The sequence below is a fragment of the Heloderma suspectum genome, chromosome 13, assembly GCF_057233095.1.
Source record: "Heloderma suspectum isolate Gila_16-S chromosome 13, 16-S_ref, whole genome shotgun sequence".
NCBI lineage: Eukaryota > Metazoa > Chordata > Lepidosauria > Squamata > Helodermatidae > Heloderma > Heloderma suspectum.
Genome location: NC_139470.1, coordinates 31,311,100 through 31,337,410, shown reverse-complemented (window position 1 = coordinate 31,337,410; position 26,311 = coordinate 31,311,100). Strand labels below are relative to the sequence as shown.

The window sequence follows — 26,311 nt, the reverse complement described above, 5'->3', positions numbered from 1 at the left end:
GCTCGGCTCCGCAGCGCTGGTCAGGGGGGCGCGCACGCGGCGCGCGCACACCAGCCTCCCCCTCGCTGCGGCGGAGCACGGCCCCGTGGCCGGGGGGCGCCCGGGGAGCTCCAGCTGGCCCCTGGGCGTCGGGCTCCGGCGCCGCCCGCCCGCGACGCGCCGCCCGCGCTCGCCGGGCGGGGGCCGCGGGGCGGGCTGCGCGCGGCCTCCCCGCCTTAGGACCCAGCGGGCGCGGCTGCGCGGCGGAGGCGGGGCCGCGGCGGGGCGGGGCGGGGCGGGGCGCCGCCGGGTGCTCGCGCGCCAGACCGAGGCTGCGAGCGGCGCAGGGAGCGCGAGCCGAGCCGAGCGGAGCGGGGCGCCGCCGCGCGCCATGGAGGCCCGGCTGCTGCGCGGCGCCTGCCTGCTGCTGCTGCTGCCGCCGCCGGGCGCCGCCGCCGCCGCAGGTGCGCCCCGGGCCGGCTGCTCCGGGGCCGCGAGGGCTGGCCGGGACGCCCCGCGGAGCGGCCGGAGGGGGCCGGCGTGGCCCCGCGCCGGGGGGCGGCCGGCGCGCGCGCCCGGGCCGCGAGGGGGGCGCGCGCGAGCGCTGGGCCCCCGCCCGCCGCGCGATTGGCCCGCGCGTCTCCGGGCCTCGCGCTCGCCCGCGATTGGCCGCCTTCGCGGGGGTGATGTCATCGTCAGCCGCAGAGCCCGCGGTGTAAACAACTCGGCCCCGCCTTCCCGCACGCGGGCTCGTCGGGGCGGGGCCTGCTGGGGAGGCCCCGCCCCTCGCGCGGCGCTCTCCGAAGGGGCCCTGCTGCGGGGGGGGGGGCGCGGAGAAGGCCCTGCGCCGGAGTTTCCCCGGCGCCCTCCTGCGCGGCGGGCCGCAGCTCCCGCCGCCCCAGCCTGCGCCATGACGGGTGTTGCAGCTGGACACGGCCGGGGTGCCCGGTTGGGGGGAGCCGCAGCCGCCGTGCAGTCTCTGGGCTGGCCGTGGGCGGGGCCGCCCGAGCAGAAGCCCCGGCCTCGCCGTAGGGGAGGCCGACTGGCTCAGGGGCAGGGGCGGGAGCGGCCCAGGAAACCGGTCAGCCCGCGGAGCGCTGCGGCTCTCCTGGCGAGCCAGGCGAAGGCGGCCTCCCCGGACGTGTTTGTTGTGGCCCCTGGGACCGAGCAGGGTGTGCAGTGGGGCAGCGAGGGAACTGCGAAGGCGGGGTGGGCAACCTGTGGAGGACTGCAGCTCCCGTCAGCCCAGCCGCTGGTGCGGGATGATGGGAGCTGCAGTCCAACACCCCCCTCCCACCGCTTTAATAAGCACAGCCTTGGCTTGAGCACATTGGCCCCATAGGAGAGGGTTACCGTGGGTGGACTCCCCCACTGCCCTGGCCAGCCCCCAGTCACAGCCCTGGCCGTGCTCCACTCGCTGTTGTCCTGCTGGAGTGTGGGCAGCACAAACAGTTGCAAGGGGGGGGGGAGATCTGAAGGGTCTGATGCAGGTCTAGCTGCTGAGGATCACGCACCCTGGGAACACAATGGGGACAGGGGGCAGCGCTATTCCTCCTCTTGGAGCGAATCGCCTGCCGCATTTCCGAGGTACGTGCTGCTTTGTGAAATTGTGATGTTGATGGTCGTTCTGCCTGCCAGATGCCACCTCCACCGTGTCTGCAGTGCTCACAGTCAGAACTGCGGCTGCAGAAGGAGCAGATCAGGGGTTTGAGCCTGCCAAGAGCCTGCCGTCCCAGAGCGAGTCCGCTGCAGTCCAGCCCGTGGTCGGGATCAGCCAGAGAGTCAAGATGAGATCAAATGAAAAGAAGGACCTGGGCATGCTGGGTAAGAACCCTTCTGGAAAGCATCCTCTGGGGATTTCCAGCATGTGGGCTGTGGTAACTCAGAGAGGTTTCTGGTGGGAATCTGCAGAGTGTATATCAGGCAGGATCCAAAGTGGGACAAAAAAAGAATCGGGGTGACTTGGCTTCACATGAGGCCAGATCCAGCTACATCTGTGGAAAAGTAGTGGGATATATGAAGCCTTCTGAACATCTCTGCTGCCATTTCAAAGCAGTCTTCCCCAAATATATTGGACCGGAATTCCCATCATACCCAGCTCACGTGGCCATGGGAGGTGCAGTCCAACACACCCGGAAGGCAAGGGGAGAGAGAACTCCAGACCTGCCGGCCTGTCCTAGCCCTTGGGCAAGCACAGCTTGAGAGCCCCACCACCTGCTTTTTACAGGAGCCATCCTGCCATCTTTTAGAAACGGAGGGTGGCATTGTTTTAGCTCTCTGCATCCATGACCATCCAATCCCACCCTCCCTCTCTTTCCAATCTTCTGTCACCTCACCGCTTTCCAGTCATGGGAGAAGTCATGAGACATGAACGTGCGGACACATATGCATCATTTTATTGAGGAACTTGGATTTGGCAGGTGGGGCGTTGTATAGAATGCACACGGTGCGGTTGGACACCAGCACCTCCACATGCCTAAAATGTGCTGCTCCCCCTGCAGGCTATGTGCTGGGCCTTGTCATGATCGTGATCATCATTGGCATCGGAGCGGGGATTGTCATAGGCTACGTCTACAAGAGGCAAGTTCCGGGCAAGGGCCCTTTGTGCTGGTGGGTGTGGGAGGGCAGGCGCCGTCTCGCACATTGCAAGTTTCTGGCATGGGGATGGTCTCCAGGCAGAGTTAAGACACTGAGCTGTGGAGCCCCAGTTCAGATCTTGCCTTGATCATGATGCAATCCACAAGTCTCTCAGTTGGCTCTTGCCTTATAGTCTTGGTCTGAGGCTGGGGTTGTGGGGACAGAAGATACATGAGGTGTTTTGAATATTCAAAAATGCTCCAAAAATCCCTAGTGTGATAGATACCTCCAAACAGTCACAAAAAAAGTAACTTCTGGGCAGTGTAACACCAGAGGTGAGCGGGGAGAGAGAGGAGGCAGCTGCCTGACACGGTAGCAGTAAGCCACTCTGCTGCCCTTTTGACTGTGTTTGCACAGGCGCAAATAATGTTCTGCAGACTGAGCATAAGGCTCTTGCCCCAAGGTGCTTACAATATAGATGTCAGCAATGAGGGAGGGAGATAAAAGGGAAGAATAGGAGCAGCCATTGTTGCAAGGGATGAATGTGGACCCGCCCTCTGTACCTTCCAGATGTGTTGGACTGCAACTCCCATCAGGCCCAGCCAGCATGGTCAAGGCTGATCTAAGGGGTCAGGCCAAGGAACATGCAGGCTTCTCGATCAAGCCAGTACTGCTTTTGCTGGATTGTACCAAAGTTCTGTGTAATCCAGCATTGGGTCTCTAACAGCAGCCAATTAGCTGCCCTCATGTAAGACATGAAGGCCTCGTCTTTCGTCTCTCTGGGCCCAGGAACTGGCACTCCCAGGTATACTTGCCCCCTCCCCCAACACAGGGGAGTGGCATAGCAATCAGGACTGATAATGACTGAAAGACCCATCTTTCAGGGCTCTGCTTAATGCTTTTAAAAACTAAAGCAAATGGGCATTGCTGCATCTTGTAGTGGTGAGTCCTATAAGCCAATTACATGTTTTGTTACATGGCTTTGAAAAAGAACACTTCAAGCACGGGCACCTTGTCTGATACCCATCTCTCTCTCTCTGTGTACTAGGGGCAGGGATCTGAAGGTGGAGCATGAACAGAAGGTTTACGAGCGAGAAATGCAGCGGATCACGTTGCCACACTCAGCTTTCACCAATCCAGCCTGCGAGCTCATGGATGAGACCACAGTAGTGGTGCACACCAACCAGACCCCCGTAGAGGAAATGCACGATGGCGATGCACCCCTGATGGGTCAGGCAGGCACTCCTGGAGCTTGAGGAAGAGGCGCCAGCAGATACGCCCTGCTTGGACCTCCAGAGGCAAAGGCCCCTCTCCTCCCCATTCAATGTGAGAGTTCATTTGTATTTTGTTTTTCTGTTTGAGGAGGAATAAGACACCTGGAGACAGACAGGATGCCCAAGATGTGGAAGAACTGGCTCATGCGTGGTCAGCTGTTGCTGGAGTTGAGTCCTAGCCATGCAAAATGGTCACCAGCAGTAGGACTTCCATCTCAAGAGAAGCTGCACCATTGGTCTCCTGCTGTGGGCCACGTGGACTAGCTCCAATGAGGATCTGTTGCCTCCTCCAGCGTGGATGGTTTTCACCATTCCTGGTGCCTGCAAGTCCTTTAAGTGGGGGGCTGTATAGTGGGTGTGAGCTTTTTAAAAAAAAGAGTCAGTATTTGAACAGTTGAATGTAGATATTCTTTTATGCTCAAGCTGACTGCTGTGGCTCAAGAAGCAGCATTGACAACCCTGGTGCAGCTCTCTGGTTAGCAAGGCCAGACTTTCCTTTTCAAAAAGCGGTCTGGGGGAAAGCTCACCAAATGCTGAGGCGGGCTTTTCTGGCACAGGGCGTGGGAGCAGAGCCCTCTGCAAAGGTGTTTCTCCCTCCAGGCAGCTCTCACACAATGTCGGTCCTTTGAGGCCAGGGATAAATTCTTACATGCCTACGATTGAGAAATATAGTCCTTGGTATTCTACAATCTACTCTGGATCTCTCTGAAGGCCTCCATCTAGGATAGCAGATAAGAGTGGAGACATGTGAGTCCCTGTCCCCCCCTTGCAGCCCAGAACCACGTCAGGGTTTAGCAGGAATGGAGAAATGCGCCCCAGAGTGATCAGAGTCATTTCTGGCCTCCTTGTAGAGGCTTTGCACAGAGGTGCGTTTTGAGAATACTAAGTGTTCAAGCTAACAGCGGGTTTGTCCTAACCATAAAGTGTCACCTTGGATGGAAAGAGGAGGGTGCCATGACTGAGATAGACAGGTGCCCTACAGGGTGAGATCCAGCTCACTTGCAGTGGTGTGAGCAGTTCAGGGGCTTTTCATGAACCCTGGCCAGTTCCTGTCTGAGCAAAGTGGAGGCGCTGGAGGCGCAAAAGCAAGATGGCGTTCTCCCAGAAGGGGCTTTTTGTAGGGCTAAACACACGCACACTTCCACCCTGCCAGTAAGGACGCACTCCAGCCATTAAAAAGCACGCCAACAACCATCGCAGGGCTCCCACTGCCAAGGGCAGAGATTTCTTGCAAGTCATGTTTATGCAAGTTAGAGACGGGGGCTTTAAAAAAATGTTTCAAATGCCTTTGGATACCATTTCTTTGTAAGTGTTTTAAATACCTCATGACTATGAAATAAAACTATTCAGGTTGTAATCGGTATCGTTTCTGGTGGAATCCATGGTGCAGAACCACAATGCCTGAGCCCACGTCTCCCCTCTCCCCACGTTTCCAAGGACAGCCAGTGCACCCCGCCCACTCCACTGGGGGAGCTGAGCATCGTCACTGCTTGGCCAAGGCAGGGGCCGCCCCCCGGGCCAGGATGGGGCACCTTCCGCTGACTTGGCTCACCAGGCTGGCTGCCAGCCCTGGGGCCTGAGGCGAGAGGGCAGGACAGTGGCGGAACTGCCGCTGCTCTGTGCTCGGCTGGCATCCAAGTGCGCTTTGCTCCTCCTCTGCCTTCCCCACGTGGGGAAGGAGGGAGGAGCAGAGCCATTCCCTCCCCGGTTGGAAGAATGCCAGCGGGCGCTTTGGCTGGGGATGGGACGACGCCCGTTCCCTGAGGCCATCCGGTTGGGCCCAGTATGGTTCTCCAGCCCTGCCCTTGGGTCTCCAGGGGATGAGAGCTGCTCCTACTTCCCAGTTCACCCAAGGCTATGTTTTCCCCGCTCCTTGAGAGGCTGGCCTACGGCCACAGGAACTCCACTGGGACGTCACGAAGTTCCAGCAGACTCAAGTTCCCCCAAAGCAGCTCATGCACGGGCTGGCTGCGCTTTTTCCTGATCCAGCTGGGAAGACGGCAGCTGTGCTTAGTTCCCTGCTCAGGAACAGTTCCTCTTTCCAGCCTTGCCCAAAAAATTAACATCAAGAGTCAGAAGGGGTCACATGTAGGCAGTGTTCAGAACTGACAGGTGCTTGAGCTCTACTAAAATATAGCATCCCCACCCCCACCCTGCCCGATTTCCCTTCAGTATTCCAAATAAAGGAGTGAAGGGCAGTTGCGTATCTGGGATTCATCAGCACAACATCTACAAAGTGAAAAGCAGCCACGCAGGTGCACTGCATGGTTTGGCTGTCCCCGCTCCACTTATCCCCTGGAAAGAGGCCCTCCACCAAGAAAAGCCTGCCCATCAAGGCCTGCTCTGGTGCCCTCCTCTGCCCACCACCTGTTCACTCCTGGCACCTTCTTGCAGAGTTTGTGGTGCTGCTGCCCTCCCGGTAACAGCAGCAGGCCATATATCCTCCGGGGCTGCCCTGGGCTCCTGCATCACATTTGGGACTATGAACTGCATTATTTGAGGGGCTGCGGCTCAGTGGTAGAGCATCTGCTTTGCATGCCGGCCGTCCCAAGTTCGATCCCCAGCATCTCTAGGTACAGCAGGAAAAACTGCATGAAAACGTGGGAAGCCGCTGCCAGTCGAGTGTCAACAGTATTTGGCTAGATGGAGCAACAGTATGTGTCCATATAAGGCAGCTTCCAATGTTCCTAACTGGGGCCACCAGCTCCTGAAGTTCTACAGCCAGCAACAAAACTTGCCTTTGCTCAGACACTGGCCCTCTCCCTGAAGAGGCAGCAAGCCCCTTTTACTCTTCCATCCAAACACAAGACACGCAAGCTTGCTTTCAGAGGATGTTTATTGTGTTTAACTTAGTCAAACATTTTGTGTGCAATCAAGAGCCCATGAAAGTTCCTCCTCCTCAGACACAGAGGGTCCCTGTTCAGACTCCCCCAATTTTTATGAAGACAGAGCAAAATCTGACCTAAGTGTGCTGGGCCTGGAGACATCTGGCCCACCACCTGCAAAGGTCTAGTGTTTTTTAACCTCCCACAGGATAAATACACACTTGAATGCTAAATGGCTTGGCTACAAGAGGCGTCATGTGTTTCGATTCCTCTAATGGGAAGATTTGGCCCTGGGAGGTCAAGGTCACAGTGAGATGCAAGGACAGCGCAGGAAGGAGCAGCAAGAATTAAGGTGAAACCAAAAGCAGGTCTCTCTATTGCAAGTCCATCCTCTTGGGTTTCCCTTAGTCTAGCTTGGAAGAGGTGGGGAGAGAGAAATTGAGAGAAGACAGAGCAGAAGACCAGTGGCTTCTTAGGCCTGAAATGGAGGACAGAGGTAGTGACTATTGTGATATAGGAGGCATTCAGACTACTGGCCCTAAAGAAGAAAATGGTCTCATTCCCAGTCAGCTACAAGTAGTGTCAAGTAGTAAGTTGCTCTTTGCTCATACCACAGTGCCACGGAGAAACCCACACAGGGCGAGGCTGCTGGTATCCACACTAGGATATAGGCACCGCTTTTTCAACCCCAAAGTGTACAGTGCCGTGAGCAGCTCCTGAGCAATCCCTGTCACCATCGTAGCTTCTTTTCCCAACAGGGCAGGTTGATGGAACTCCAGTCTGTGTAGTGCTTTGAACTTTTCCTTGGAAGTGAACCAACATGAAGCAGTGGTGATGTGTTGTGCAGTCCTGGGAGAGGTGCTCGGCAATTCAAAGACCCCCGGATGGAAAGCAGAAACGCTGAACTTGCTTTGCCTGCCTTCCCAATACTTTCCTCCCCAAGGCCTGGTTTCATGTGTGCTCCAACAGATCAGGAAACTTGGGTCAAGGACAACCCAGAATGCTGCGTCCAAGCACAAATGCTTGGCTTCATGAGCAAAGCAGCCAGGATTCTTCACACCTTGCAAGTCTATCAAGTTCTAAGGCACCACCACGATAAAGTGCCCCCCAAACGGGGGCCTCAAGAATTGTGTTTCCAAAGCTATAATGTCAGTACAGTAAAGTCACCGACAGGAAAGGATTCCACTTCCAGAACGTGCCACAAATCCATAGGACGAGAGGTGGAGGAGGCTGAAGGCAAGGTGAGAAGGCAAACAGGTGCTGCCTTAATGCCTTGCAAAGGGTGGGAGAGGGGTTCCTGTCTCCCTAGTTGCCCCCATGGTAAGCCATGGACTGTGTGTGCAGGTCATGAGGACTAAGTGAGGTTGCCACCTAGCTTGTCCCGGATCAGCCCGTACTGCGTGCTGATATTGTGGTCCAGTTCCTCCAGTTCTGAGGGAAGAGGGATTCCTAGTTCTCCTAGGTAAAGAGAAAGGGCTTCAAAAGAATCCTCTAGTTTTGAAAATGGGGGTCTAGGAAAAGATGAGAGAGAAAGAGAAAGGACTAAGTTAATGCAGAGTCTCTAGAGATCTGGTACAGGCAAACTCGTACAGCAATAGTCAGCTGTGACAAGTAAGAACTTTCTCCAATCAGAAAGGGATGCTTTAAAAAAAGTTTTTAAAAAATACTTAGTCCTTAAGTGACTGAACCATAGCACAGTGTGCAGGATGTGCACGCACATGCACACAGGTGTCTTAGTAAGTACTATGGACTCAGGTTTACTCTCAGCTGGCCACCAAAATTCCATGACCACAAATGCCCAGGACTCGAAACCACTGAAGCTCATCTTCAGCACCTTGTGGTGTTAATTTCAACCAGGCATTCTGGATTATAATCCTAGAGTTGGAGGGTTCCTAGGCAGCCATCTAGTCCACCCCCTGCTCAAGGCAGGAAATCCAGACTGAGAGATAGGTGTTAAGCCTCCGCTTGAAGAGCAAAGCCCGCCACCCCTTGACTCCATTGTTGAACTGCTCTTACCCTCAAGACATTTCTCCTAATGTTCAACCATAATCTACCCTCCTGTAACATTTAAGCCCATTACAGCTAGTCCTGCCCCCTGGGCCAGCAGAGAACAAGTCTGTGCCCTCTTCCTTGGGACAGCTCTTCAGGGATTTGAAGAGTGCTAACGTGTCTCCCCTTAGTCTTCTCTTCTCCAGGTTAAACATACCCAGCTCCTTCAACCTTTCCTCAGAGCATTTGTATTCCATTCCAATGAGCATCTTCAATGCCCTCCTCTGAACCTTTTCCAATTTCCTTCTTAAAGTGTGGACCCCAGAACTAGACCCAGTATTCCAGATTAGGTCTGACTAATGCAGAATATTGTTTCCCTGACTTGGTACCTACGATTCTATTAATGCAGCCTAAAATTTCATTAGTCTTCTTTGCAGCTGCATCGCACCAGACTCAGGCTCTGCTTGTAATCAACTGCAATCCCAAGATCCTTTTCATGTGTACTGCTGCCAAGCCCGGTATTGCACTACCCCACCCCCAAATTATCTACGTGTGCATCTAATTTTTATTTTATTTTGTGGCCTAAGCGCAGAAGTTTGCATTTAGCTGAACTTTGTTTTGTTAGTTTCAGCCCCATTTTCCATTCTACCAAGGTCATTTCTAATTTTATTCCTGTCTTCTGAAGTGTTTGCTAGCCTGCTCAGTTCTGCTTTGATAAGGAAACCCTTCATCTAAGTATGGATTAGATCCCTTCACCTAAGTAAGCTGTAGGTAAAAATCTTGAAGAGTACAAGGCCCAGGAGAGAGCCCAGTGGCACCCCATTCAAAATCTCCCCCCAGTCAGGTGAGGAACCAGTGATGAATACTCTGTATTGGCTGGGAATCCCCCTGATGGCCATGAAACAGCTGGGCAAGGGCAACGTGGCTAAGGCAAGCACCACCATTCTCGGCCCTGTATGATGTCCGTTTAACACCAGACAGGCAGGCAGAAGCCCAGGACACAAGAGGACTAAAGATCTCCAACCTCCTTAAACACAAAAGCGTCTAACTGAAGCCTCACCTGCTCTCGGGCTCTAGCCTGCAGCAGATGGCTGCCAGAGGGAAGAAAGCAGGAGGGCAGTCCACAGGAACAAACTTCTCCCAGAAAAGCTTCACATTTAGGCCGAAATCCAGAGTGCGGGGGAGGCAGTCTGGATCTGCATACACTTGTCCTATGATCTGTAACAGAGCAAGGAGGAAGGAGCCGTTCCTACGCCGATCACGGGAGGCCCTTGGAGCAAGTCTTGGGTATGCTGCTATTGTGATCTCTTTCAAACTTGTGATCTGTTTTGATCCATTGTGAACTTGCACAGAACAGGCAGGAACTGAACCAGCTCACAACAGAAAGGTTCCAGTACGAAGCAGTTGTCCGAGCACCACCGAGTGGCCCAGGCCAGCCAAAGGCCTCCTCGGTTCTCCAGTATACTGCAGGCAGCCGAAGTGGCGCTTCTGTGTCCTCCTCACGCACCTCCCCAGGAGCGGCTCAGGCGAGCGACTGGGGAGGCCAGTACTCCCCAATGGCCCGGCAGGGCTCTCAGCAATTAGCCACCCTCCCCCACATGCCGGGGGGGGGGGGGGCTGCGGGAAATGTATCCGGCTTTGCTTCAGACAAAGGATGTAGGACATTGAAGACAGCCAGGCAGAATCTGCTCCCAGCCTGACTGACAGCATTTCACCTGGAGCAGCCTCCTCCAGCCTGGTGTCCCTAGGTGTGGTGGACCACAGCTCCCAGCATCCCCCAGCCAACATAGCTGGGAGCTGTAGTCCCCAGCATCTGGAGGGCACCAGGTTGGGGAAGGCCAATTGATTTGGAGTATCAAACTCACTCGTCCGCTGCTGAGCAATTAACAGGCTCCCATCAGGGTCAGGAAGCCAAGAGACTGAATAAAGACTCTCAGCATTATGGAAAACATGACGGAAAACAAAGTGACTTTCCCACAGTCCAGTATTAAATGTAGGGGTCCAAAGCAGAGAGCAACTTCCCCTCCATCTTTGACACCATACCCCTAGGTTTCCCCTTCTCTTTCGGAGTCAGAGCCATGGCTCTAGCAGCCACACACAGCACAGGGGCCAGCCATAGTCCCACAACGACATTTGCCCTGGGTCACACAACGGCTTTTCCAAGAGTACGCCAAAGAGCAGCCCTAAGGATCCTGGTGTCAGAACTGGAGACCCTGCTTCTCTCTGGCATTAATGGGGGCAGGACGGATGCGCAGGCCCGCCACATTCAAGAACTTCTCCTTCCAAACATGGCGTTACACTTACCTCACAAAGCACAATCCCAAAGGAAAAGATGTCTACTGTCTCATCATAGCTCTGTCCTGTAAGGAAAGAAAAAGGGGGGCGTCAAAATGAGGCACAACAGAGGGCAGATGACGGAGCAGCTGGGTGAAGGGGGAGAGCTCCATATTATTTCCCCTGTGGACGGAAGCACAGAAGAACAAGAGGTTGCTGGCATACAGTACATCCTTTAAAAAATTGGTTTTATTATATCCTGCCTGCTGAACTCAGGGCAGCTTCCACGAGATGCTCTCATTTTATCCTGGCAATCCTGCATGGCGAGGCCTGAGAGAACCATGGATGAACAGGTGACCAATTCTTGCAGCCAGATCTGTGGTGGACAGCTCCACAGCAAGGACACGGGCTCATGAGCCTCTGTGTCCAGAGGCAGAATCTCTGCGAGAGACATGTCCCCCCCGCCCCCCCGAGCAGCAGAAGAGCGGAAGCTGAATGGTGGATGAGATCAGAAGGTGGGGTGGAGCCCCCTAGTTGACCACTGGCCAATTTCTGGTGGGCCACCTAGCAGCTCGAGCTGACTAGTGGGAGCTTGGCGAAGAATGCTGGACTTAGGCGGACTTGGATTGATCTTGTAAGTCACAATTTATGGACTTAAGGCCACTCGACACAGCTTTGCTAACCCTCAAGACAATGTTGCATGACTTTCCTGTAAATTTAAACATGGAAATTCTGGTGCAAAAGGAAAAGGAGACTGCCACCAGCCCACCCGTTGATTAGATGGGCTGATCCAGCCAGGCAAGGCTGAGGCCTGCATTTCTCCTGGCCTTTGTAGGAGGCAAGAATGCCGGTGAGGGAGTGCTTTCCAGGTCCACGGGGGGCATCAACAGTGTGTCTTGACTGGCCTTCTGCTTGTTCAGCCAGTGGTCCAGTTGCTGGGCAACCTCTCCTCCGTCCACCCGAGGTGGCTTCTTTGAAGGAAGACTCAGCCACAGGCTGGACTGGAAGCGCCTCTCGCTTCTCCCCTCGGGTTTAGGGCCATCGACATATCAGTCCATCACCCCAGCTTGAAATGACCCATAATGCACCCTGGGAAAAGGAAGGCCTGAACAAGCGAAGTCCCAAAGCTACGAGCTCATGGTCTCAAAACAGACCGCAGACACTTGCTCAGGTCCCAGACCTCCGCCTGGTAAACAAATGCACCAGTCTCTCCTCTAGTGTCCTCTTCCGGACACTGTCCAGGGAAGGAGGAGGTTGCCTCAACTCAGGGCTCCAGCATGCTCAGCAGCACCATCTGACTTGCATCAGCTGAAGTGAAGGCACTGATCCAGTGCTGCTTAGGCAAAATGAGCAGGGAGGTGCTTGGCCCACTTCTTTAAGTGGGGCGGAGCAGTGAAGGAGAAACGAGCGAGCATCCCCCCCGCGAACGCTTGCTGGCACTCTTTCAGCAGGCCCTGCACGACACGCCTCGAGCTCCAGCTAGGCTGGTTTCAGATGCTTTCCTTCCTCTTCCTCCCCCGCACACATATCAAAGGGGCAAAGGGTGTGTCTTGCAGACAGATGTGCTTGGCGGTCCCCTTCTTTTCTCAGGGACTCGCCTATCCTCAGGGTGCAGTACCACCCTTTCTCCCTAAGCCTGGGTCCGGGAGGCAGAGGCAGGAGAGAGCCCCTGCTCCCTTGGTGGTCCAGCCACAGCGCTGGCCGGTCTTGGAGACAACTGCCGGAGGAGGGGGCCCCACTGGAAAAGCAGCCAAGTTTGAGATTTTGCCGGCCGAAGCGACCCCTGCTAGAAACATGATCTGAATAGGCAATGCGACTAAGGAGACCCCTCTCGGGGGCTCCAAAGGTTCCCTGGGAAGGCCCGAAGGAGCAAGTTTGGCTTCCAGGCAGGGACTCTCAGGATGACAGTTGGGGCCAGAAGCCTGGTTGCCACAATAAAGCACAGGCTCCTGGGAGGGGCCCTCTGTGTAGCAGGGAAGATGCAGAGCGGCAACGCCTCTGGCCCCAGGAGGAGATTAGACCAAAGGCCACCCTGGAGGAACGGAAAGGCCTCAGAAATGGCTGGAGAGGAGGCTCCCAGCCCCGCAGCTCTGAAGGGCAGTGCAGGCAGGTGCTCCCGCCCACCCATCAGCAGACTCCCCACTCGCCCCCGCTGAGAGGAGGCTGGCCCTGCTGGGCTGCGTGTTCGCCGGCGCTCGTGCAGGAGGAGTGTGCGCGCCATGCAGGGACAGAGGAGAAGGCAGCGGCGGCCCTCCACAGCCGCTGGCTTCCAACCACACCCCTGACAGCCCCAGACGGAAGGCTGCTGCTCCATCCAGCGCCCAGCCATGGCAAGAAGCACCGGGCGGCGCAAAGTAAGGCGAGCCACAGAGGGCGAGGCTGGGGCGCGGGGAGGAGACAAGGCCAGGCCTCACCCGCTTGGGGAGGGCCTCCTGCGGCTTGTGCTGCGCAGGCGCAGAAGCCCCGAGTGGCAGGCAGGGAGGGAGGCCGTTGGGGCCTGTGTGCGAGATGGGGCCCCAGACACTCTGAGGCTGCCCTGCTACAGCATCCAGGCGATGCTCTGCACAGGGGAAGAAGCCAAGATGCACCTCTGTGCAGAGGCCAGGGAGACCGGGAGGCTCTCCCTTCCCCATCCTTGGACAAGCAGGAGCAGCTCAGAGCAACGAGGCGGGCAGGGGGCTCCTGTCAGGCACCATTTCCACCCTTCCTCTCCCAGGCAGGCGAAGAGGACAGAGGGTCCGCCTCACCACACCACTGCGCTGTACTCGTCTTGAACACGGAGGAAGCAAAAGGAAAACAGAGGCTGGGACTTTGACCTGGGTGTCTCTCACGAGGCTGTGCAGACGAAAAGAAGCGTTCTGCTTTGGGAAGCCGTTCAGCACAAAGAGAACGACGGGGGAGCTGAGGCAACAGATCAACAGACCTCAGAGTCAAGCAACCCCAGAAAGCCAGGAGGTCCGGCTGTCATGTAACGTGAAGCCTTCGCAAGTCCAGCCCCAGCACCTGCGAGGCCTCCTACCGTTGAGCATCTCCGGCGCCATCCAGTACGGGTTCCCCACCACAGTGTAGCGCTTTTTCCGGTCACTCTTGCGCAAGCTGCGCTTCTTGGCCGACGGCTTTTCCAAGCTGGGCTTTTTCCTCTCCTCCACAATCAGCCGGGACAAGCCAAAGTCAGCAACCACCACTGTCTTGTCCTGTAGCCAAGTACAGAGCAGCAGAGGTCACTGCAAGTCCTTCCGAAGCTTGATCATCAGCACCAGAAGGCCCCATCCCCCCATTAGCAGCAATACACAGCTGGGTAATGTCAGATCCTGGACTTCATGCCCTTATTAAGAGGGGCAAATGGTGAACATCCTAGTAAGACCCTTGCACATCGTCTTAAACAGCACCAACACCAACAGCACCAATGTTATTTCAGCTATTAAAGATGAGAGTGGCAAAGTATATACTTCTCCTAGAGACATAAACTCACAATTTTTAAAGTTTTATTCTGATCTGTATAGTACCGGTAATAAGATATCAGTGAAAGATATGGACACTTTTTTTCTCAGATTAATCTTCCACATTTAGATTCTTCACAACAGCTCCCTTTAGCTCCTCTGTGTTTAGGAGAAATTATGAATGCAATAATGACAATGATTACTGGGAAATCACCTGGATCGGATGGATTCCCAATTGAATGGTATAAGACATTCTCTAGATTTTTAGCCCCAAAGTTGTATCGCCTCTATAATTTTCGAAGTGGGCTCCCTTTCTTCATCGTTAAATGATGCTTATATTACTGTGATTCCTAAGCCAAGCAAGGACCATACCTATTGCACAAACTATCAACCTATATCATTAATTAATGCAGATATCAAAATATTAACAGCAATCTTGGCTGATAGATTACAACAGGTCATGGCCGTTTTGGTTAGACCAGATCAGGTGGGATTTATTAAAAATAGACAGGGGGGTGATAATCTTAGATTAGTTATTGATCTGGTTGCTTTATACACTGACAGAACTGATCAGGTGGCCATCATTTCCTTGGATGCAGAAAAAACCTTTGACAAAATTCATTGGAAATTTATTTTTACTACATTGACTAATTTTCGTTTTCCTATAGAATTTTTGAAATGGGTTAAATTTTATACTCAGTTCCTACAGCGAGAGTAACGACTAACGGTTTATTCTCAGTTTTTTTTTTTTTTGTTTTTTACTAGGGAGGGGCACCAGACAAGGTTGCCCACTTTCCCCATTGATATTCAATTTATGTTTGGAACCCCTGGCGTGTGCTGTTAGACAAAATAATAGTATTCATGGATTTGTCCATTTTGGTTTAGAATTTAAAATTAGTCTTTATGACTGATGGTATTTTGTTGTTTATCTCAAGACTCCAGTCATCGGTTCCAGCTTTGATGAAATTGATTAATACCTTTGGTGAATTGTACAGCTATTCAGTTAATTGGTCAAAGTCAGAAATAATGCCGATTGGAGACAGGATATACTCTAGTGTATTAGTCAGTTGGTAATTTCAATGGTGCCCAGAGTTCATTACTTACTTAGGAATAATTACTCCTAGAGATATATCTCAAATGATTAGTTTAAATTTAAACAAGTTGATTAATGATATTTTATGAGATATAGATAGATGGGCATCTTTAAAGTTGAGTTTAAGGGGTAAGGTGAATACACTTAAGATGAATACCATACCTCGAATTATTTATGTTATACGTGGGATCCCTATACTTATACCTAACAAATATTTCCAAAAACGTAATGCTTTGTTTCGTAAATTCTTCTGGGGTTCCTCTCCACCAAGAGTACCTTTAAAAAGGATGCAACTTCCAATTAATGAAGGATGGTTCAGTTTTCCGGATCTAGCTGTGTACCATCGGGCCTATAGAGTACCATCGGCCTCTACTAAATTTTGGTCTTTTCCACTCAAATTAGATTTTCCTCCTTGGTCAGTATTGGAATCTTCTTGTCTGGAGCCTCTCTTTAAATGGATGGCATTAGGTTCTCAACATATTAAGGTAGACAGAGCTCCTCCCACAATTTGGCAGTTAGGTAAGTTTGGCATACAGTGTCACGTCAATTACAGGTTTGATCCATTTTCCCATGCTAAATTGCCTTTATGGGGAAATCCAGATTTAAGAATTGGCAAGAAAATGTTTTTATGGCGGACCTGGACAGATAAAATAATCTTTACCCTCAATCAATTAGTGGGGGTTGATGATGAGTTTTTATTTTCAGCTTTGTGAGATCAATTTGATCTGCATGCTACAGCGGAATGGCAGTACTTGCAATTGAAACATTTGTTGGTATCTAGATTCGGTCCTGCTGCTTTTACTGCCCCGGAGTTTCCTTCGCTACTGCAAATACTTATTGAAGCTGATCAGAAATATCGACCTATGATTCATGTTTACAAACATTTATTATCAATGAATAAATATGATACAAGTGGTTTACAGCAGGAATGGAATAGGGAATTGGAACGTCCTATTTTGTTTAATCAACCGACTGCCGTTTTGGTGTCTGTATCGGACATTTCAATGGAACTTCGGTTTTGCCTTATTCAGCAAAAACTCTTGTTTCGGGTCTATTGGACACCACAATGTTTTTTTAGTAAAGGCTTGTCAAATTTGGCTAATTGTTGGAGGTGTAATGCAGCCAATGAATTTTATTTGTATGTTTTGGAAATGCCCAGTGGTTGCCTCCTTTTGAGAGAAAGTTATTGTACAGATACATTTTGTATTGGAAAACTCTTTAATATTTACTACTGTAAATGTTCTCTTAAATTATTTATCTGCTTCTTGGAATATAGCACAGGGTCAGCGTAAATGGATTTTTCATGCCCTTTTGGTTGCTAAAAGACTGATAATACGATATTGGAAGGATAAAAGCTCACCGCCTACACACAATGGACTGAAGACCTAACAACATTAGCAACATTTGAAAAGAGTGGTATATAGGTGTAACTTGCAAATGGACTTCTATGCGGATATTTGGTCTGCTTTTACTAAAGTTTATGCGTAACCTATTTCCCCCCCTTTTTTTTCTTTCTTGAATATTGTAATACTTGAAACTGAGGATTTTTGAACATGTTGTTGTATTTGTATTTTGTTCCTTTTTTTAGGTTGTGTTATGTTTTCAGTTTGTTTTGTTTAGTAAGAATTCACAATAAAAGATTGAAAAATGTAAAAAAAAACTTATTACAAGGGGTGGGGGTGCTTTAGAAAGCCACATGTATTACTTCAGTTGTGAAGCATGCAACAAACATTCCATGCTTTACAACTGCTTCTACATTCCTGAGACATTAGAAGAGCAGCAGCACAGCTGTTTGCTAACCCTGATTTTGTCAAAGGTAGCCCCACTGTCTGTGAAGATGGGAAGGCAAAGGGAAGCATCCTGACTCTCACGAAAGACCAAACATGGGCTCTGGGGGCAGACACACCTTGCTTCAAGTCCTGGGCCACCAAAATTGTGCACATGACACAAGTAGGGTCAGACTTAAAGGAATCCAAGGTGTGAGCAATTGGGCATTCCTTTGTACTCAAGTACCTCCATGACACTAACGTGAGCCTCTGAAGCTGCCTTATAGAATCGCACCCAGGAGGCCTACTCTGGCTGTCAGCAGCACAGGGTTTTTTCCAAGACCTGCTACCAGGAACCCTTTAAAATATACACCACTCTTCTACAGTAACATCTACTCAAAGCAACTTACACATTCTGTTTACAAAGGGAATTAAAAATGACATTAAAAAACTAGGGATGCGAACCTGGGACCTCAGACGTGCCAAGTATGTGCTCTGACCTCTGCCCCTCCCATAAAGGAGTCCTCCCAGCCTGGACCAAGGAGAAAACGAAACAGAACATGTCCAGCTTAGAGGCTTCCCGCCGAGCCTGTTTGCTAAGCAAGGGCCTCTACTTGAGCAGCCTCCTCTTACTCCCAAGCAGCAGCAGCATGGGGGCAGCTCCTGGAGTGAATCCCCTGGAAGCATGAATCCCCGTGCACGAACCTGAGGCAGCGGCTGCTCTGAGTTACAAGAACTGGATGGAACCACCAGAGAGTCGGCAAAACGTCAGGGCTCTCTGCTCAGTGGGATCAGTAACATCCGAAGGGAAGCTCAGGGAGCTCATAGAGCAACAAGGACGCCTCTCTGGGAGTTATCCAAATAAAAAGCTGCACAGCACACAGGAAACGGGTTGCTTCCCTGAGAGGGAGGACATGAGGGGAAACATTCCCGGGGGAGAGAGGGAATGGGACGGGTGCTCACCAGTTTGATCAGGCAGTTGTGAGAATTCAGATCTCGGTGGATGATGCACATTGAGTGCAGATATGCCTGCAGAAGGGAGAAGAAGGAAAGAGATGCAGCTGCATGGTTGTCCAGGGCCAGCCTGGCTCACCTGCGGCATCGCTATTTGGGCTGAAGGCGCCCCCGAGCCAGCCTCCCTGGCCCCCTGAGCCTTCGTCATGTCCCCCTGCTCGTCTTGGATGCAAACGCTGCGGCTGGCCCGGGGTGCTGCTGACGACGACACAACACCCAGGGGCGTGGAGGAGACAGGCCTGGGAGACTGGTCCGGCCCGGAATTCTGCACACTGTCTGTTAGGCAAGGGAGGGAGAGACGAGGTTGCTGAGGATGTTGGAACGAGCCGACTGCACCTGTGCACAGTGACAGCCCACTGCCCTCTTTGCAACGCTGAGCACACAAGCGGCGGGGGAGCGCCTGGGCTGTAAAGGCCTCACCTAGGAGGCACCCCTGAGTGGCGAGGGGCGAGCTCAGAGGCCAGTGCAGGCTTCCGAGAGTGCATAGAGGGCTAGGATGGCCTTCCCCAACCTGGGGCCCTCCAGATGTGCTGGGCTGCAACCCCCATGACTGTTGTCCATGCTGGCTGGGAATGATGGGAGCGGCGGTCCAAGGCATCTGGAGGGCACCAGGCTGGGGAAGGCTGGGACAGGGTGAGATGCACCCACCTTTACCATGGCACTCAAGAGCCCTTATGGCAGCTGTGGCAAGCCCTGGGGTAGGGGGCCAGCAACAGTGGCCAGAAACGCTTTCCTCTCCCGCTCACTCCCCCGCCCACAGACACCTCGGCTGTATTAGCCTCTTTGCTCAGTAGCTGGTTTTCCCCAAGCCCCAAGGATGAGGCAGGTGATACAAGTCAAACCAGCTTCCAGCAGGTGACTTGGAGTACAGCTCACCATTCCCGACGCAATTCCTTTGGCGAAGCTGACCTTCTGCCCCCAGGGAAATGGATCCTGCAAGTGGAAAGAAGAAGCCCTCCGTCAGCTTGTTTCTGAATGCCAAAAAAAGCTAAATATCAGTGGCAGAGGAATTGCAAAGTGTGCCATTCATGGGGGAATGTGCCACCCCAGGACTCGCCTTGAAAGCACACGGCTTAGCCAGGATATTTTTGTGGGGGGGACACAAAAATGTACAAGTAAATACACATTTGCTGTGCAGGGATCAAGCTGTCTTTCCCTGGCATAGCACACCTGAAGCAAACAGTGCTATTGCAGCACTCTGGAGAGTGCACCCCCCCTCCCCCCAAGTCATAGCCGCTGTGCAAATGCTGTAGTGCAGACTTTTCCAACCTGGCACACTCTCCAGATGTGCTGGACTATCATGCCCACATCCCCCAGCCTACATGGCCACTGAGGGCACCAGGTTGGTGAAGGCTGCTGCGGTGACTGCCCTGGATAATCCGACTGTAAGGGAGTATGGTGTGACAACCTCTCGCATTATCTGGCACTAGGGAGGAAAGCGTGGCTTCTTTAGCATCCTTTGGTGCCCCCTTCCCCTTTCCCAACCTGATGCCCTCAAGAGGTAGTATGGGTCTTACAGGCACACCTTTTGGCTGATATGTGACCCCCTGTTCCTGGTACAGCCTTCCCCCACCCAGCACCTTCCAGATGTGTGGGACTACAACTCCCATGATCCCCAAGCCAGTTGCAGCCCAACACATCTGGAGAGTGCCCGGTGGGGGGGACTGCTTTGGAAGCCAGTAAGCATTACATCTGGGGGGAAGAGCCCTGCCCCCCCATCTCGCACGCAACAGGGCCCACGCCTGCCCCCCCGCTAAGCCCCGGGGGCGGGGCACTTAGCTCACCACATTCCGGAGGAAGTCCTTCAGAGTCCCCCCTTCAATGTACTCTGTGAGGAGATTCAGCCTCTTGTCCTTGTACAGCACGCCAATGAATTTCAGCACGTTGGGATGATCTAAGCTGCGCATCACCTTCACCTGATCGGACAGATGGCAGCAACAGAGCTGGGACAAAGCTTGGCCTCCTTTCCCCCCACCCACTTTTTAAAAAACAAAATAAAAATTACACTCCTCAGCTGGCTCTTCCATGGGACTCCGGTCCCAGGGGCTGAGAAGATCCACCCCTGCCCAGCTTCTGAACTGCTGCAGCATCGGGGAGCCCAGGGGCACTGGCCTCAGAGGAGCGAGCTTTGCACAGGTCAAGACTCTTCATGCGGGAGGCCACCAGCCCTACTTGGCTGGTGCAATCCCGTCCTGGACCGGGGCTGCATGGAGCCTGCTTCCCCCAGCGGCTGCTGCCGGAAATCACAGGCACAATGCTGCTGTGGATCTGTGCGATTCTGCGTGGAATCACAGAGTGAGCCGGGCTCCCCAGCAGAACTGGGCTGCGGAGAGCGCAATGCTGCGGGGGAATAAGGCGCATGCTCCACGCACCCCTGGTTTCCCAGCAGAGTTGCTGCTTTGGCAGAGAAGCAGGCTGTGTGGGAGTCATGTGCCTCTCTGCAGAATAGGGCTCCCCACAGCCTGCAAAACCGCTGTGGGCAGCCTGGTTCTGTTAGGAAACAAGGTGCATACGCCTTGTGCACAGTGTTTCCCAGCAGAATTTTTGGGATTCTGGCAGTGGGGGGGGGAGCCCTTAGAGGGTTCCATGGGGGGCAATGCGGCCCCCCAAACTCCTGAGGTTGCCCACCATGACTCTTTACTGCCTGAAGCCAGGGCTTGCCACAGGGCCCTACCAAGCAGCAGGGGGGAGCAACCTGCTTCAGGCAGGAACTGGGATCTGAATGATGCAGCAAGACCTTCTGAAGCAGGGATGGGAATCTGTGGGGGGCCGGGCCTCTTCAGGCCTCCGCCTTAAGCAGCAGCAGCTCTTGGCATGGCGCTGTCTCCCCAGGCCAAGGTGCAACATCACATGCCGGACAGCAGCCCAACACCGACACACCGCGCACCACCCCAAAGCCAAGGAGTGGCCCAGACATCTTTGGCGCTCTTTAGGTGGGACCCGGGGATGCTGGCCTGCAGCCCCAGGCAAGCTTCTGAGCCCGTTGCCTTTGATGCGGATGTGCTGTGGCAGCTCACACACCCGCCTGAGGAACGTGCTAGGAAGGAGCGCCTACCTCTGTCAAGAAGGTCTTCTGTGTTTCTTCATCACAACGAATCAGCTCCTTCATCACCATCACCTTCCCTGTTGCTTTGTGAGTCACCTTGACGACAGTAAAAAATAACAAGCAGGTACGGTGGGCGTTTGAGGGTACAGAGCATTCCACATTCTCATGAGTCCTTACCAGAGGCTCTGTAAAGGGAGGCTGGCGGTGGGGCCCGGGGAGTGCGGGTGGCTGCGTTTGGAGGCCTGGGAACGAGCCCTGAGCTCGCTCCTCCCCTTGTGCACATGGCTGAGCGCACTGCTCCCTGGTTCGATCAAACCATGAATGCCTTCAGCCACACGCACGTGCCTGATCCTCCAAAACTGAGGTTTGGAGGAGTGCCTGAATGCAGCCAGTGTGTTTACAGCAGGGTCCTCCCAGCTTTGCCTCGGTGCTGCAGGAGCTTTCAGTGGAGCAGAAAAACTGACACAGTCAAAGCCAGTGGCCAAGCAGGGGAATTCTGCAGTCATCGGAGCCAGGCCTCAGCCTGACTTTTTAAGTCAGGAAAACCCAGCATGAGCTCACTGCTGCGGAGTTTATTCCAGGCTACCTGCTAGATAACTAGCTGTCCTGACTGTGTAAGCAGCATCTCCAATAATCCAAATGGAAAATAACAGCACTGGAAACGGTGTGCTGAACCCTAGGAAGCCTTCCGCAGCAAACGGCCACTACACACATTATGCCATGTGCATGGACCATCTCGCCATGACTCCACCCACAGCAGAGGTATACTCTGCTCCCCCATGAACACAGTTAGGCCTGTCTGGTACATCAGGCGCATCCAAAAGCTGGCAAGAGGCATCTTTGCATTCATGCACAAAAGGGCAAAAATAGTTTGCCCAAGACCTGGGAATCTGCCTTTCAGCTGATAGCTCCCTCCTCTCCCCCTCTCTTGGACGTGGGAGCAGCTCCTTTGAGGTGCAGCACCATTACTACTTCCCACCCAAACGCCGTTCTCTTCCTCTTGGGGTGGCTGTGGATGTACATGAAGGGGGCCAAACTGACCTGAGGACTCCATTAAGACCCTAACACAGATCTCTGCAAGACATCCTTCCCCAGCCCTCCAGATGTGTTGGACTGCAACTCCCATCATTCCCAGCCAGCATGGGAGTTGCAGTCCAACACATCTGGAGTGCACCAGGCTGGGGGAAGTTGCTGTAGGAGTTCAAGATTCATGTGGGACACTATTTGCTCAGTGTTTCTCTTCTGTAGCCTAAAAACCAGCCCGTGCAATCAGTTTTAAGGGGAATACGGCAGCTGAGTTTTCTCTCGCAATTGCCAGGAGCAATGGTTCACTGCCAAGAGTCTCCTGCATCCGTCCTGCAAAAACAGAGGCCCTTGCGTTGGATGCATTTGCTGGCTCCGATTGGCCGAACAAAATCTAGCCCAAGCATTTCGCAGAAGTCAGTTTAGCCAAGCAGGCTTTCAGCAGCCGATCAGGTCGGGAATATTCAAGGGAATTTTTCTATCGAGGTATTCCAGAAATGTCATCACATGCCTTTAAGCTGGGGTTGGTCAGAAAGAACCACCTAGACCCTGTGGAGAAGCTGTGGAACTTTTACACCCACAAGAGCCTGATGGCATCATGGCCACCTGGCTGGGGGTCATTGGAATTGTCGATCTGAAGGGCACCAGGTTGGGGGAGATGCTATAAAGCATTTTAGAGCGTTCAAAGCATGTTACTCACATTCTCAGAGTAGTCCTTACATTCCCCCTCCCCTTTACAGCTGGTGATCATGTGGCAGGTTTGTGGATTTGAGCCAGGACTTTCTGTGGCTCAGCCTCCCTGCCACGAGGCTCTTACACAAACTCTTAGAAATGACACAGAGCCATTTGGTGCCAGGAAATGGCGGGGAGCGGGGGGAAGGCTGGTGGCAGACAGAAGGGGGGGCACCACTGCTGTAGGAAGTTGGCATGAGTTACACATTGTATGAGACTTGGCTGAAACCACAAACATGTGTCATGTGCACCAAATCCTCACATATTTAAATCCTGCCCTTGTATCAAAAGGCATCCAAGCTGCTTACAAACCAACACGGTGCAATACACAGCATCCACGATAAAACCAACCAACCCAAAACAAGCATAAAAAGCACTGGGAGAGGGGAGTTGCCTTTCTGAATCCATGTTGCCCTTTTAAGATCTCTTCGGTATACTCCAGGCTGTTTTTTAAAGACACACCTTTAACCTGCTTAGGCCTTACACAAGCATAATGTTTAGCTATGGCTGAGCATTTTATCTGAATATCTACAATCATATTTGAATTACTTCAATAATAGTATTTGGTAGATCCAAACAAGTCCATAACTGGAAAATGGATGGGACAGTTTAGAACACGTTTCTTCTTTTAAGTACATTGGGACTGTTTTCCAGGTCTTCTCAAGTGGAAATGAGTACTTTGTTCGCTAAGAGAATCAGCTCCACAGATTATTGTGCTTCTGTGATGTAAAAGGCAGGTAATCTGGTTCAACCAAGTTTAGACTATATTGGGTCAGGGTTCTGCCACTGTTACTGGATGGAACTCCTTTATGGGCCATAGCTAATTTAGCTTCCTTTCAATGTACAATTTCAATGTAGCCTCCTTTCAGTTCCAGCTTCTATTAAGCTGGAAACAATTTGTGCTGAATTAGACACAGTGACGAGAAAGGCGGAGGCTCTCATATCAGCCTTGCTTTTTCCAGTTGAAGATTATTTTCAAACAGGCATCTGAATTTACACTGGCTGCAATTGAGGAGGTGGGCCTGACTTCAAGGAAGCAAACGATCCTCTTGATTATTTTGAATGTGGGGCTTTCTACATCCTTCTTACTATCCCTAAGCGATGATAGAGCCAACTTTGTAGTGCTACTATGGTTGAGGGATACTGAGATCCCTCAGTCTCAAATAGCTGAGACTGATGTTGTACATCTAGTAAGTTAACAAAAACAAACAAGCATACTGCAGCTGGTATCTGCTACACCTACCAATGCTTAATTTAGTCTGCAAGTCTCCATTTCGTCTGCGTGGGTTGGCGTGTTGTTTGAACCCGGCACATAGTGCAGCCTTCGGACCTACCCTACAAACCATGACAAGCAGTAGAGATTGTAGGGTGGGTACAAAGCCAGCCCCACCGTGCCGCACACCGGGTTCAGACGACATGCCACCCCACACTACAGCACAGGCATTTATGTAAACAATGGGCACATGCAACGGCAGGGGGAGAAAACAAAATGGCTTCTTCTCCCTACACAATCATCCGAACACCCCCTGAGTCTAAACAGCAGATGTCATAGCCATCACATCTGGCCAAGCTTTTGGACTTTTCTGTTTCTTCCCCAATCCCCTGTTTTTTTGTACCACTTAGCCTGATGAAGAGTTCTGGAGAACTTGAAAAATTGCATGTTTTGTAGCATTTTGGTTGGGCCTAATAAAGGTGTTTCCCAATTGTGGGTCTAATAAGTTGTATGTCTATTTAACTCCTTCCTGTCTTAGATTCCAAAGTACTTGGTTGGTTTACCTAATACCAAAATGAAGATAGCTTTTTCTTGGGCATGGTTAAATGTCCTTGGTAGACTGGAAAGGAAGTCTCAAGGGCATTCCTAAGGAGGACAGAGTCTGTTTTTGCAATTCTTTACGCACTGAAGACGTTACTCATTTTGTCCTTGAATGCAATATTTATGACCTTAGAGTGAGGTCTATCTTCCCCTTGTTGGATTCAATGAAGGGAAGGTCTTCCCTTGCAAAAATGTGTTTTTTATTGATTGATGTTAACAAATATTTAGAGCAGCCAAATAAATATTTAGAACTGCCGAATTCCCTGTGTTAGCCCCCCAGTTGCAGGCAAAGACTAAAGGGACACGTGTCCAACATCATTAGGCTATTGTTCTCCTTGAAGTGCTATTGTACGTTCACTGTTAGTATTAATACTTGGTGTATAATTACTGACTGCTACATCATAATAACATTGAGCATGACACTGGATCTGGCATAGAGGATTAAGGATTGGCTTTTAACCAGGATGTGAAGACATACTTTGCAGTCCTAGGAAAGGCAGTTTCCTTGACTCTCTGCAATATGTATGTCCTCCAGGAGTAGGACTTAGCTCAACAAGCTAAACCATGGTTTCACTGTATATTTGGGGCCTTAACAAATCATAGTTAAGTGTTACAAGTGAGAAGTGTTTCGGTTTGTTTTGTTTTATAAAAATTCACAATAAAATATTAATTTTACAAAGTGTTACAAGTGAGATCTGCAACAAAATGTTGCATTGTGGGCTGCTCATTTCCCCTCCCACCCAGATTTCTGTCTCTCCCCACCCACAACAGTCAGTCAGCATTTCATGTCTACTGAGCACACTGAGTCTTCACTGGGCTGTTTTGGGGTTCCCCCACTTTTAGGTCCCCCCCTTTTTCTTGTACTTCTGAAAACCTCAAGGTTCCCCTGAGTCTGCCAGTACCTCCTTCTTGTGCACTGCTGTTTTGGCTACATGGACACCCCCTCTGGAGATCAGAAATGTGATGGCGACGATGACATCGTCCGCATCGGGTATGAGAGGGTAATCTGGTTTGCAGCACGCTGCCAGGCACCAGATGCCAAGCTCACTCTTAAAGCCAAGCAGTCAAGTTCGACGATACTGTGACCTAGAGGTCCACAGAAGGCCAAGAAAATCGGGAGACAGCATTTCTTTGCTGCTCTTTTCCAAAATAAATGCCCAGCAAATGAGAGCAGGGGTGCTGCTGGGTTGTGATGCATCTCCTTAAAGGAAAGCCATGCAGAAAAAAATGTTATGAGGCCAGACTCAAGCATTTGCTCCCACCCCTAACCACATAACAGCATTACTGCATTGCAACACGGGGACTCAGTCTCCGGGCATGCAACAACATGAGGCCACAATTAGTCAAACGACTCTCAACCGAGTTGGAATGCACAGAACAAGACATGCTGCAGGGAGAACAAGGACTTACCTGGGCTTGCTATGTGCCTACCCACAGAAAAAGAGGAGAAGGGAGAGAAACATGCT

At 52.1% G+C, this 26,311-nt stretch overlaps 2 protein-coding genes across 5 annotated transcripts in view; one reads left to right on the top strand and one right to left on the bottom strand.

Annotated features, from left to right (window-relative positions):
• The first annotated feature begins 266 nt into the window (after window positions 1–266).
• PIK3IP1 (phosphoinositide-3-kinase interacting protein 1) lies at window positions 267–5,187 on the top strand. Its single transcript, XM_084819810.1, has 4 exons — window positions 267–443; window positions 1,618–1,803; window positions 2,481–2,559; window positions 3,605–5,187. The coding sequence occupies exons 1-4, from the start codon at window positions 371–373 to the stop codon at window positions 3,810–3,812; spliced, it is 546 nt and encodes a 181-aa protein (XP_084675936.1). The 5' UTR covers window positions 267–370; the 3' UTR covers window positions 3,813–5,187.
• Window positions 5,188–7,391: 2,204 nt separating this feature from the next.
• Window positions 7,392–26,311, bottom strand: part of LIMK2 (LIM domain kinase 2) — a 68,509-nt gene continuing 49,589 nt past the window's right edge. For 2 of the 4 annotated variants that reach the window (XM_084819800.1, XM_084819801.1), the window contains 8 exons: window positions 21,287–21,373; window positions 20,016–20,147; window positions 19,108–19,164; window positions 18,181–18,246; window positions 13,938–14,112; window positions 10,949–11,004; window positions 9,705–9,862; window positions 7,392–8,166 (listed from right to left, as the gene is read on the bottom strand). In XM_084819800.1, the coding sequence (XP_084675926.1) occupies window positions 8,010–8,166; window positions 9,705–9,862; window positions 10,949–11,004; window positions 13,938–14,112; window positions 18,181–18,246; window positions 19,108–19,164; window positions 20,016–20,147; window positions 21,287–21,373 (888 nt within the window). In that variant the 3' untranslated portion in view covers window positions 7,392–8,009. The remainder of the gene's footprint in view (window positions 8,167–9,704; window positions 9,863–10,948; window positions 11,005–13,937; window positions 14,113–18,180; window positions 18,247–19,107; window positions 19,165–20,015; window positions 20,148–21,286; window positions 21,374–26,311) is intronic. The other 2 variants (XM_084819802.1, XM_084819803.1) reach the window with 1 other exon arrangement.